Source organism: Belonocnema kinseyi, chromosome 2 (assembly GCF_010883055.1).
Source record: "Belonocnema kinseyi isolate 2016_QV_RU_SX_M_011 chromosome 2, B_treatae_v1, whole genome shotgun sequence".
NCBI lineage: Eukaryota > Metazoa > Arthropoda > Insecta > Hymenoptera > Cynipidae > Belonocnema > Belonocnema kinseyi.
Genome location: NC_046658.1, coordinates 119,982,029 through 119,996,668, shown reverse-complemented (window position 1 = coordinate 119,996,668; position 14,640 = coordinate 119,982,029). Strand labels below are relative to the sequence as shown.

Genomic DNA, 14,640 nt, shown 5'->3' with positions numbered 1-14,640 from the left:
CTATTTGGCCACCTTTTGCAATATTTGGCCACTTTTTGCAATATTGGCCACCTTTGACAATGTTTGGCCACTTTTTACAGTGTTTGCCCACCTTTGACAATGCTTGGCCACCTTTTGAAATATTTGGCCACTTTTTACAGTGTTTGGCCACCTTTTTAAATATTTGGCCACCTTTAAGAATGTTTGACCACTTTTTGAAATATTTGGCCACCTTTGACAATATTTGGCCACCTTTTGAAATATTTAGCCACTTTTGACAGTGTTTGGCCACCATTTCAAATATTTGACCACCTTTAGCAATGTTTGACCACTTTTTGAAATATTTGGCCACTTTTTGCAATATTTGGCCACCTTTTCCAATATTTGCCCACCTTTGACAATGTTTGACCACTTTTTGCAATATTTGGCCACCTTTTGCAATATTTGGCCACCGTTTGCAATATTTGGCCACTTTTTGCAATATTGGCCACCTTTGACAATGTTTGGCCACTTTTTACAGTGTTTCCCCACCTTTTGCAATATTTGGTCACTTTTTGCAATATTTGGCCACCTTTTCCAGTATTTGGCCACCTTTGACAATGTTTGGCCACCTTTTGAAATATTTGGCCACTTTTTACAGTGTTTGGCCACCTTTTTAAATATTTGGCCACCTTTGACAATGTTTGGCCACTTTTTACAGTGTTTGGCCACCTTTTCCAATATTTGGCCACCTTTGATAATGTTTGACCACTTTTTGCAATATTTGGCCACCTTTGACAATGTTTGGCCACCTTTTGAAATATTTGGAAACTTTTTAAAGTGTTTGGCCACCTTTTCAAATATTTGGCCACCTTTAACAATGTTTGACCACTTTTTGAAATATTTGGCCACCTTTTGCAATATTTGGCCACCTTTTCCAATATTTGGCCACCTTTGACAATGTTTGACCACTTTTTGCAATATTTGGCCACCTTTTGAAATATTTGGCCACCTTTTGCAATATTTGGCCACCTTTTGCAATATTTGGCCACTTTTTGCAATATTGGCCACCTTTGACAATGTTTGGCCACCTTTTGAAATATTTGGCCACCTTTTCCAATATTTGGTCACCTTTGACAATGTTTGACCACTTTTTGCAATATTTGGCCACCTTTGACAATGTTTGACCACTTTTTGAAATATTTGGCCACCTTTTGCAATATTTGCCACCTTTGACAATGTTTGGCCACCTTTGGAAATGTTTAGCCACCTTTTGCAATATTTGACCACTTCTTGCAATATTTGGCCACCTTTTGCAATATTTGGCGACCTTTGACAATGTTTGACCACCTTTGGTAATTTTGGGCCACCTTTTGTAATATTTGGCCACCTTTGACAATGTTTGGCTACCTTTGGAGATGTTTGGCCACCTTTGAAAATGTTTGGCCACCTGTTGCAATATTTGGCCAACTTTGACAATATTTGGCCACTTCAAAATGATCATATATTTAAAAACATTGACATTTAAAACTTATAATAAATATTGTGGAGTTTCTTGAGAACATCCTGGAACTATTTATCAATAGTTTTATTTGTGAATATTCCTTAATTACGTAATTTCAAGCAAATTACCAATAATTGGGAGGGGGTGGCCCTGTATCCATTACTCTATTTTAAAATAATAAATAACGGTTGTTTCGAAAAAGTTTAACCGATTCTAGATTACGACTTATCAATAATTTTTTTTTTTAATTTTGCTTTTTTTATCTATGAGTAAAATTTACGAATTTGGTGCATCTATTTTGTAAATTAAAATTGCCAAAGAAGTAATTTCATTTCATGGTAATATTTATATTCAAATGTTTTATAAGTGTTATAGAAAAAAGAGCAAATTTTAATTGCTAATGATCTTTTAGTATTGGAAATAATTATCTTCTTAACATTTTGCTAACACAGTGTAATTTGTAAACATCTTACTTATAATCTTTTAATTTACGAAATGTATGTATGCGCTGTCACTACCTGTAAAAAAATTGTCGGTTAAATAATAAGATTTTTGGAATAATTTGTAATAATTTAGGTTTTATGTTAAAAGATTAGTTTTAAGTTTTAAAGATTTGGAAACATCTCAAAAAATAATCTGGAAGGTTTTAGGACAATTTTTTTTATTTTAAAGGATTTTGACATTTTTGAAGAAAGCTGAATTATTTCAAAAATTATTTAGAAGTTTTGAAAAGATTCGAAAATAATTTGAATCTTGAGAAGACTTCAACTTTGCAACAAAAATCATTGAATACTTAAAAGGGTTTAAACAAATTTAAAACAAAATATAGATTTTGGAAGATTAGAAAGAACTTTTTAAGATTTTCGAAAGGCTCTAAAAGAATCACAAAATTTTCTTAATATTCCTGGAAATTTTTGAAATGATTTTTTCTTTTGAAAACTGAATTTTAAGGGAAAAGTGACAAAGATTTCATAACATTTATAATAATTTCCTATAGTCGAAAAAATGTAGATTTCAAAGTAAAATTTTTCAATATTGCAAGGTTATATGATTTAAGAAAATTTTCGAGTAAGATTAAGAAATATTTAAAAGTTTTGTAAAGATTTTTTAAACGAAATGTAAATTTGTGAAGTTCGAAAAGAAGAAGTTTTAAAAGAATTTTGAATGGTTGTTAGAGAGTACATTTTTATTTAGATTCCTAGAAAAATTTCAAATGATTTCCTAAAATTGCGAAAAAACTGTGAAGATTTAAAAGCAAAAATTTCAAAATTACAAAATTTGAAGTAAATTTAAGAGATATTTAGAAGTTTTAAAATTATACAAAAATAATTTAAAACTTGAAATGCTTTAAAAAAAATTTGAAACAAATTTTATATTTTTGATGATTCTGTATAAAAAATTCGAATCTTTTTAAGAATTTTGAAGATTTTCAAGAAAATAATCAACTTTTCTTAAAATTCCTGGAAAAATTTAAAATGATTTTTCATTTTGAAAAGTTAATTTTCAAAGAACCTTTAAGAAAAAATCAAAAGATTTTTAAAAATGTCTAAAAAAATCTTTTAATTAAATTTATTTAATTTGGAAAGATGTTTTTCAATTTGACGAATAATTCGAGTCAGTTTAAAAGATGCTTGAAATTTTCTCTCTTTCGGTAGATATTTAATCTGATCTGATTAAGGATTCAACTACTCTATTAAAAATTCTTATTAACTGGGTGAGTTAAACCCTTTTTGATTTAATATAAAATCTTTTTGTGTTGAAATATCAACAATTGCAGTTTTTGTGAAAAATTCATTTTAAAAAATTCAAGATCCATCATTTAAGTTGAAAATTCTTTTCGTTGGTTGAAAACGTAACTGTTTTGTAGAAAATTAATCTGTTTTAATTGAAGATTGAACTATTTCGTTAACATTTTTTCATTTCTAGAAGAATTCTACTGGTTCTGATTTGAACTAAAAATCTGTTTAGTGGAAAATTAACTTTTTGGATAAAATTTTGATTTGAATTGTCTGAAATATTGAGAAATCCTTTTCAATTTTCTCAAGAATTAGTACATAAAAAAAGTTATTTAAAAAAATTCTGCAGGTCTTTCTGCAATCAGACTTGTCCTTCAGCTTAAAGCCTCAATTTCTACAAAGTTTCTGCGTCGACGAAGTCAGAGAAAGTTTGGTTGTTGGTTTCTTGCACCACTTAACAGCAACTGCAAGTGGATTTTGCACTGGATCTGATGTTCCGAAATTCCCTCCTACATTGCTGCTTTTGCTGAGCAAAATGTGCCTAGAATTTAAAGACAGCAGTGTTCATTATTTAGTAAGTTCTTAACTTTATTTATTAATTATTTCTAATTATAATTCATAATTTTTATTTATTTATTAATTGTTTCTAATATAAGAATAAGGATTTGATCATAACTTCTTTTTGAAGATAATAATTAAAACAATTGAATTTCAAATTGTTATAAAATTTAGTAGAAGGTATAAAAAATACTGAATATTAAATATTAACTTGTTTTCCGAAAAACGAAACACTGGATTTTTAACATTTTTGTACAGGGAAACTATTGTCATTGTGTTCTTCAATATATAATTTTTACCAACAACCTATTTTAATTGAAACAAGTATACTGCTCCTAAAAATATGATAGGGAGATAGAAATAGGCAAATTTTTGTCTACATACATTTTTCAATCACATTTTAGAAGCTTTAAAAAAGATTTGTTACGACTTTTCATTAAAAAATCTGTTTTTCTTTTCGAGTACTTTATGCAATATATTATTTCGTTTTGAATTTTTTCAAAAAATTTATTAATTAAATTGAGAAATACATATATTACAAAGACATAAAAATACGTTACAATTAAAGCCACAAGATCTTTAAATCATAATTTTTTCACTGAAGTAAATATTCTAAAATGCTTTGCATTTATTTTCAATTTATTGAAAAAATAATTAAAGCCGTTATTTAAAAGGGAACCTAACTAAAATATCAATTTCGAGAAAAATGAAAAAAAATGAAAATTGACAAAAACATTTCTGAGGGAGGAAAGTAGATATCACGAATACTTCTGATAAGTTCACGTTTCCACGATATATATTTTTACTTGCCTTTATTTCTGCAAATTATTTTAATTTTCCTGAATCCAGGTTTTCTAGTTGACCGGAAAATCCAGAAAATCTCGGAAATTAATTTTTTTCTATTAAACGCCTAGAAAGATATTAAAATTCTCTATAAAAGAAGCTAGGATAAAAGCATTTTGTTAATTATTTAATAAGACATTGCAAAAATATTGTAAATTTCAATGTTTTCTGAAAATTTAAATAAAGTCTAATATCAGGCAATGTCTCAGTAATCTTGATTTTTTATTTATTATTATTAGTTTGAGAGTGAAGAAAGCTGGTATAAAGTTACACATTTAATTTGCATTTAATTTCCATTTGCTATTATAAAATGCTAGAAATAAATAGGTTTTATCTATAAATGTAATTTTTAATATTTTTTTTATATATATTCAAATTATAACCAAGTTTCATGATTATTGGGGCCGTCATTATTACTGGAACATTTGCCTTATTCAACATTTTACAAAGTTGTTAAAAAAGAGTTGAAAAAATTCGAAGACATCTCATCTTTAGAAAAATAAAATGAATTTATGTATGTATATTTTCATAATCAGCAGAAAACATATGTACAATTTTCCAACATTTTTGTTTGAACTTTAAATATGTTGCAGCATGTAAAAAAAAATTTCCAATAATAATTGTGATCATTTGGTGTGTTTTTATATAAATTTACCTCTAGAATTATCTAAAGGACATTGAAAATTTTTTTAATATTTTCAGTTTTATTTAAATTTAAAGGGAAAGTTGAATTTTTCAGTACTTTTGCAATATATTCTTTAAAAATTGATCAAATAACTTCATTGTGGCTTATTTAAGATAAAAAAATTTAAATACCAGCATTTTGATCTTGTAAGATTTTTAATATAGTCTTTTATAAATAGAATAAAACAATAATTTAGATAAAAATGTAAAATTTATTTATTTATGTTTAATAGAAAAAGGCTTTTCTGTCATCAAATATGACTTTTAACAATACACTTAAATTTTGAACAAAGTAATTAAACTTTCATTAAAACCATTGAATATTCATCCTAAAAAGATGAATTCTCAATAAAAAAAGGGTCATAGTTAATATTTCTACGAAAGAGATGAATTTTCAATGAAAAATTTGAATGTTCAAATGAAAAATGATTTTTAATGAAAATTTTAAACAACCAATTTCTTAACAACAAAAAATTGAATTTTCGTTTAAAAAATACTTTAATTTGACTTTTCAATTTCAAAGTATGTGGTGTAAATAAGAACGACATTTTCCACGAAGATACTTTAATTTTCAACCCAAAAAGTCGAATTTTCAACCAAAAAGGACGACTTTTGAAATAAACTGTTGAATTTTCAACCAATAGCTGTATCTTTATTAACAAAAAAAAGATGATATTTTGACTAAAACAGTTGAATTTCAAACACGGAAAGACAAATTTGAAATAAAATAGTTGAATCTTCACCCAAAAAAAATTTATGTTGACTTTTCAACGCCAACATATGAATTTTAATCAAAAAGTACATCTTCTGTGAAAATAGTGGAATTTTCAACAAAAAAAGACGAATCTGTAAAAAAAACAGTTTATTTCTTAACCAAAAAAGATTATATTTACAAAAGTTTTGAATTTTCAAATAAATAATAAAATTTATAACCAAAAAGATAATCGGCAGGAGTTATTTATTTGAAAATTAATTTCGTTGGTTGAAAATGTAACTGTTTTGTAGAAAATTAATCTGTTTTAATTAAAGATTGAACTATTTCGTTAAAAAAATTTCGTTTCTAGAAGAATTCTATTGGTATTAAAATTAATTAAATTTTTTAAAATTAATTTTATTCAATTTTAATTTAATCAACAAATTAAAATATTCTACTATAACAAATTTTTCATTTTCCCTGTCTATTATTATTCAAAGACCAGAATTTTAAAGCCAAAATCTTAAATTACAATTAAAATTTTTTTAAATATATTCTGCTTGACAGCTATTTAAAGTTATAGAAATTTCCCTAATTTTACATGATTTTTTAACTCTTAAAATTTTCAAATTTACTCTACTTGACAGCTGTTGAATATTATAGAAATTTCCCTAATTTTACAAGATTTTTTTAACTCTTAAAATTTTCAAATTTATTCTACTTGACAGTTATTTCAATTAATAGAAATTACCTAAATTTTACAAGATTTTTTTTAACCAAAAAAAGCGAATTTGTTACAAAACAGTTGATTTTTTAACCAAAAAAGATGACTTTTTGACCAAATTTATGCATTTTTAAACAAATAATAAATAAATAAATACTAGGCAAATAAATTACTGCGCAAAACTTCATTTAAAAAAATTCTCTAATTTTTACCTATCCAATTTTTCATTTTCCCTGTCTATCATATTATTCAAAGACCAGAATCTTAAAACCAAAATCTTAAACCACAATCTTAGAATTTTCAAATATATTCTGCTTGATAGTTATTTAAAGCTATAGAAATTCCCCTAATTTTACAAGAATTTTTTAATTCTTTAAATTTTCAAATTTATTCTGCTTAACAGCTATTTTAAGTTACAGAAATTTCCCTAATTTTACAAGATTTTTTTTAAACCAAAAAAGGCGAATTTGTTACAAAATAGTTGACTTTTTAAACAAATTTATACATTTTTAAACAAATAATAAAATTATAACTAAAAAGATAATCGGCAGGAGTAATTACCTGGAAAAAAGAAATATGAATATAAATACTAAGCGAATAAATTACTATCAACAATATTATATTAGGGTTAGCGCAAAACTTTATTTTAAAAAACTCTCTCATTTTTACCTAACCAATTTTTCATTTTCCCTTTCTATTATTATTTAAAGACCAGAATCTTAAAACCAAAATCTTAAACCACAATCTGAAAATTGTCAAATATATTCTGCTTCATACCTATTTAAAGTTATAGACATTCCCTAAATTTTACAAGATTTTTTTTAAACCAAAAAAGGCGAATTTTTTACAAAATAGTTGATTTTTTAACCAAAAAAGATGACTTTTCAACCAAATTTATACATATTTAAACAAATAATAAAATTATAACTAAAAACATAATCGGCAGTAGTAATTACCTGGAAAAAAAGAAATATGAATATAAATACTAGACAAATAAATTACTATCAACAATATTATATTAGGGTTAGCGCAAAACTTTATTTTAAAAAATTCTCTCATTCTTACCTAACCAATTTTTCATTTTCCTTGTCTATTATTATTTAAAGACCAGAATCTTAAAACCAAAATCTTAAACCACAATTTGAAAATTGTCAAATATATTCTGCTTCATACCTATTTAAAGTTATAGATATTCCCTAAATTTTACAAGGTTTTTTTAACCAAAAAAGGCGAATTTTTAACAATATAGTTTATTTTGTTAACAAAAAAAGATGGCTTTTCAATAAAAGTGTTAAATTTCCAAACAAATAATAAAATGTATAACTAAAAAGATAATTCTCAGGCAGAAGTACCTGAAAAAAAAGAAATGTAAATATAAATACAAGGCAAATAAATTACTAACAACAATATTATATCAGGATTACCGGAATACATCATTTTCAAAATTCTCTCATTTTTCCTTGACCAATATGTCATTTTCCCTGCCTCTTATTATTCAAAGACGAGAATCATGAAACCACAATCTTAAAATTTTCAAATTTATTCTGCTTGACAGTTATTTAAAGTTGTAGAAAGTCCCTGAATTTTACAAGATTTTTTGTTGTTAAATCCCTGACTTTTTCTTGACCAATAAAATTCCCTGCCGTAAAAAATCGTAACAAAATATCTCGACATCTCCGCCCTTGAGCCACTACGTAATTTAACATTAATATATTCCCGATGTAGTTTCGTTTAATATTTATCACTTCAGTCTGTGATTGAGGATAAGTTTGCTACGAATAAATAGATGTTTTATTCCCGTCGTAAATTTTGTATTTTTATAACGTATATTGTTAAAATTCTTAATTCTATATGATAGTATCGAACAAATTACAAAAAGTTCAAATTGCCTAAATGCCTCGATTAAGTTTTTTTTCTTTATATTTTGAAAAAAAAAGTTATTCGATTTGTTGATTGTGAATTATTTTCAGCTCGCTGCCACCGATGAAATGTTTAGTATAGAAGAATATTCCAGGTCTGACAATATTATAACTCCAGAAAGCGAAATCTGTGAGAATTTTCAAAAAGCAGCGCAAACTTTGTTGAACCATTACGTGCGTCTTCAGGGTTTGGCTGTTTCGCAAATGTTAAGAAAGTCAGTAGAAACCAGGGATTGGTTGCATACGATTGAACCAAGAACTGTGAGAGCTGTCATGAAAAGAGTCGTAGAAGATATTACGGCAATCGAATCTCAGGTCACTGCCCTTTACGAAGATTCGGATGGACAAATGGACAGAAGCAGTGATAGTAGTCGAAAAACTCACAGGTTTATTACATTAAATTAAAAAAAAAATAGAAGTGAATTATTTCAGGCCTCGGACTCACCACATTATTTACATTATTTGACACTTTTTTTAGCGATGAAACTATTTTACTACTATTTCGAAGAAGAAAAAACAACACTAAAGGCACTGTTTTCTCACTATTTCCCACTAATCCTGTATTTCTTTAATTTTCCTCGAAAAATATGTTTGAACTGTTGGGCTAAATTTTGTTATCTTAAATTTCGAACCACGTTTTTAGGCATATTGATAAATAAGTTCAATTTCTTACCTGGGACAAATTTCTATTCTTATTAAAAAATAGTTGAATTTTACCAAGAAGGCGAATTTTCTACCAAGAAAGATTTTTCAGAGAATAAAGAAGCTTGATCCAAAATATTGTATTTTTAAGCCAAAAAGCTGAGCTTTAAACAAGAGAGTTGAATTTTCATTTGATTAATTTTTAGTTTATATATTTTTTAATATTTATTAATTTTTAAACAAAAATTGCGTAGATAAATTTTCTTGGAAAAAAATAAATATTGTACATGAAAGTTTAATTTTATATCAAATTGTTGAATTTTCAAGCCAAAAGGCAAATTTTCTATGAAATAATTGAATTTTCAACACGAGGATATGAATTGAGAGCAATAAAGTTTATTTACAATCTATCCGTTGAATTTTCAACAAATTTAAATTTTCAGTTGAAAACATACTTTTTAACAACCAAAAATAATGAATTTTTAACTAAATAGTTTGAACATTGAATTTGATGTTAGTAAAAATTTAATTATTTCTCGTTACTAACATTATTTAACTAAAAATTTTAATATTTTAAGTAACCAAAAATAAGTTTCCGTTCAGAAAATTAATTGTTTATTTAAAAAACGAATTTTGTCCAAAAAAGTTTAAGTTTGTATCATATAGTTGAATTTTATACCAAATTGTTGAATTTTTTATAAAACAGTTGAATTTTTTTATAAAACAGTATAATTTTCAATCCGAGAATATAAATTAACACCAATAAAGTTTATTTACAGCGAATCAGATGATTTTTTAATAAAAGAGTTAATTTTTCAGTTTAAAAAATTGCTTTTTAACAACAACAAAAACTGAATTTGAAACAAAATGTTTGAATCTATAGCCAAAAAAATTAATTTTTCAGGAACTATTTCAACTTTCAACAAAGGAGTTGAATTTTCATCCTAAAAAAATGAATTTTCAGCAAAAAATACAATAGTTGATAGTTAGCAAATAAATATTTCAACTTAAAATAAAAAACAGTTAGATTTAACTGGCAAATACGAATATTAAACAAAATACTTAAAGCCTCAACTAAAACAGAATAATTTTCAGCCAAGCAGCTGAATTTTCTAACTGCAAATACGAATTTTCTGCAGAAAACTTGAATTCTCAACCCGAAAATGTGCGTTTTCACAAAAAGTTAATTTACAGCTGAAACAGTTTAACTTTTAACTAGGCTGTTGAATTTTAAACTAAAAAATATGAAATTTCTGTTGAAATAGATGATTTTTCAAACCGAAAAGATGAGAATCCAATAAACTAGTTGAATTTTCAATTGAAAAAAAAATTTTCAGTCAAGAAAGAAAAAACTGTTAAACAAATTAATAAAATTTCAAGTATAAATGACGAGTTTCCCATAAAAACAGTTGAATTTTCAGCCAAAAAATATGACTTTCTAACAAAATTATGGAATTTTCAACAAAATAATTAAATTGTAAGCCAAATAATAAAATTTCTGAATAAAAAATGAATCCGTAACCAAAAATTAAATAGTGGACTTCAAAATTGGAAGTAATAAATTTTCAACCAAAAATATTTTGATTTTTTTTATTAGGTTCTGTTAATTCAATTCGCATTTTAGTGGAAAAATGAGAAAATTGGGAGATGGCGAAAAGACTGTGAAGCTTGTGATTAATAAAAACGAATTTTTACAGAGTAAATAAAAACATTTTAAATAAACATAAAAGTAAGTTAATTAATTTTTAATTTAAAAAACGAATTTTTTGCAAAATAGTTTAATTGTGTACCAAGTAGTTGAATATTATACCAAATTGTTGATTTTTCAAGCCAAAAAGTCAAAATTGGTGAAACAACAGTTAAATTTTGAACCCGATAATATGAATATGATTAAAGAAAAATATTTTTTGATAAAAAAAGACGAATTTTCAATAAAATATTAACCTTTTCAACCAAAGAGGTGAGTTTTTAACAAAACAGTTGAATTTAAAATAAAAAATAGTTTAATTTATCCACAAAGAAAGATTTTTAATAAAATAGGTCATTTTTTAACCAAAATATATTTTGAGCCAAATTATGAAAATTTCACGTAAGAAAAAGAAGAATTTTCTACAAAACAGTTAAATTTTTATTTCAAAAATGTGAATTTTCAATAAAAAAGTTAACTTTGAGCATAGAAATTTAATTTTCATGTAAAATGATGAATCTTTAACCCAAAAATGAATTATTAACAAAATAGTTGATTTTTCAAACAAAAAAAGATTTTACTTTTTATAAAAACAGATGAATTAATCCAAAAAGGTGAATTTTCAGCAGAATAGTTAATTTTACAACCATAAAGATTTTTTAGTCAAGACAGAACGAACTTTTCAACCAAATTGTTGGATTTTTTAAGCCATAAAGACAGATTTTCTTAAAACACGGTGGAATTTTGAACCCAATAATATGAATGAACGACAATAAAGTTTATTTACAACCAATAAATTGAAATTTCCACAAAATAGTTAAATAAAACAATTATTTTCTGACAAAAAAAATACGAATTTTCAACTAAAGTGTTAAATCTTCTATAAAACAAAAAGATTTTTCAACAAGGTATTGTTCAACTTTCAACCAAGGAGTTAAATTTTAAACACAAAAAGATGAGTTATCAACCTACAAAAAAAAAACAGTTGGATTTAAGCAGCAACAGAAATTTTATAAGACTATTTTGACACTATTTTTTCAAATTTATCACCAGCTACACTATTTTTTATATCTAAATTCAGTGCGAAGCCTGTTATTTAATCATTTTCCGATTTTAAATTTGATCTATTTATAAAATTTCTTTTTCATTTTAGTGTCAGTATGTCTAGACATCAATACCGATCGAATTGGTCATCTTACACGTCGAGTCACATGGATTCCTCCCTAGTGACGAATATCCACAAATTGTTCTCAGAACGGATTGAAATTTTCTCTTCCGTTCAATTTAACAAAGCCTCCATCCTCACGGGAATCATCAAAATTAGCTTGAAGGTAATATGTGTTAATTAAACACTTACTCGTAGCATAAAATCCATGCGCTACAACTTTTAGCAGAGATGGTACCATAATCGGTGCAGATGCTGCACGGTAGCCACAATGATAAAATAACCTGATCATTATCCAATTTACATCGTGGAGACACGTTGCTCTGTCACGGCAAAGCTAGAATTTCGATTCACGTGCACCCATTCTGCGCAATATTATTTCATCTATATTTTTCTCGTGGCTTAATGCAGTTGTCGTGCTGAAAATCAGATATTTAAAAAAAAAAATAGTTTTTCTATGATTTAAAAAATAAAAATATTATAACCGATGTAATTTAAAAAAAAAATTATTATTTTTTATGAAAAATTTTAAAAGAGAAACATTAATTTGAACCATATTTTTTGCAATTGAATTTATTTTGACTGACGCTTCTTACCGAAATTTTGGAAAATGATTGCATTTTAATAAATAATGGCTAGTTTTTTCCGGGAATTCTCTAGAATTCTACCTACTCCCAATTTGGAAAGTAAATTTTTCTATCGCTGAAATCATAGAAAAAATGAAAAAAAAAACTTTTCAAAGAAATAATTTTATGTCTATTTAGTTATTTTAAAAATTGGAAACAGTAGAGCCGTAGAGAATGCTTTCCTGTAACAAATAAGCCGTAATTTATTAAAATGGAATCATTTTTCAAAAAAGAGTCAGAAGCGACGGTCAGAAAAAATTCAATTGCAAAAAAACGTGGTTAAAATGAATGTTTTTTTTTTTTGTGAATTTTAACATTTGTCATAACTAATAATGTTTTTTATTTGAAATTACATCAGTTATAATATCTTGATTTTTAAAGTCATAGAAAAACTATTTTTTTTTCAAATATCTGACTTTTGGCACAACTACCTTAAAATAAAAAATCAGTTAAATTTAACTATCAAAGAGGAATTTTTAACAAAGTACTTTAAGCCACAACTAAAACAGATAAATTTTCAACTAAAGAGTGGAATTTTTAACTGAAAATACGAATTTTCTACAAAAAACACTTGAAATCTCAATCCGAAAATTTGAGGTAATAAAAAAATTTATTTTCAAATGAAACAGATAAATTTTTAACCAAACCGTTGTATTTTATAGTAAAAAATATGAAATTTTTGTAGAAAGAGATGAATTTATCAACCAAAAATATGAGGGTTCAGTAAACTTGTTGAATTTTCAATAAAAGGATTAAATTTTTGACAATATAATTAAATTTTTAAGTGAAAAAATGAATTCTGAACAAAACAGGAATTTTGATGATCTAAATAATAACATTTTGAATAAACATTGAATGAAATTAATTAATTAATTTTCAATTCAAAAAACGAATTCTCTACGAAACAGGGAGAAGATTATCTTCTTAGTTCTTCTTCTTTATTCATAATGTGTCCCCTAAGGGTTTACATGACTTCCATTCCTTACAATCTTTCCTTTTAAATCTATATATTTTTTACAATCTTATCCTTTCTATTTATACAATTATTTACAACTATTTACATAAAGTCTTATATCTAGTTCCTTATTTCTATTTCCTGCGATAGCGCAATTTAGGACTTGTTAGCAAGCGAGTGAGCGAGCGAACGAAAGCGAGACAGAAAGAGCATGAGAACGCAAGCGCATCTTAGTCTACTTAACTTTTACTTTACCATTACTTACAATTTTCACGCTTCTAATCTAAGCGACTTCCGTTTCCTTTTTCTTTAACTTTTTTATACCCCCATTTACCTTTTTCACGTGCATTCTTTCATTCTCCCTCATTCGCTCCTCTAGCACCCTCCAACTCCTTCATCCATCCTTCTCCTAAACCATCTTCCCCTAGAATCTTAACCACATTTTCTTGCCAGCTTCCTTTATCTTCCATTCCTCTCCTACATCCTTCCCATACATGCTCCCATGTTTCCTCCTCCCATTCACATATTCTACACATTCTGTTCTCTTCTTTTTCCCAGTACATCCCCTCCCTTACCTCGTTTCCCAGTCTAAATCTTGCTATTCTGGTCCACCTTCTCTCTCCCAATCCCTTTTCTAAATACTATGGCATCCCTTCCTTTTTTATCATCTTATACCATTTATTGTATTTTGATTTCTCAATCGCCCCCCATCTTTCTGTTAATTGTCTTTCCCTCTCCCTTTTTTCCAATTCTTCATAGTTAACTCCAGTCCCGTCTTCTATTTCTCTATCATTAAAGAACTTCCTCCTTTCTTCTTTCCATCTCGTTAATTCGATCGCCCTTCCTCTCCTCTCTTCTACCTCCATCAAACACTTTCTCGCCAACTCCCTTCCCTTTCCCTCCCTCAGCTTTGTCTCAAATTTCCATGCCCTCTTACCCGCTCTA

The 14,640-nt window shown here is 26.5% G+C and overlaps 1 protein-coding gene across 1 annotated transcript in view; it reads left to right on the top strand.

Moving 5' to 3' along the window:
• LOC117182599 (vacuolar protein sorting-associated protein 51 homolog) overlaps window positions 1-14,640 on the top strand; it is a 32,121-nt gene that overhangs the window by 11,900 nt on the left and 5,581 nt on the right. The window contains exons 6-8 of the mRNA XM_033375694.1: window positions 3,548-3,772; window positions 8,672-9,006; window positions 12,103-12,280. Coding sequence (XP_033231585.1) covers window positions 3,548-3,772; window positions 8,672-9,006; window positions 12,103-12,280 — 738 coding nt within the window. The remainder of the gene's footprint in view (window positions 1-3,547; window positions 3,773-8,671; window positions 9,007-12,102; window positions 12,281-14,640) is intronic.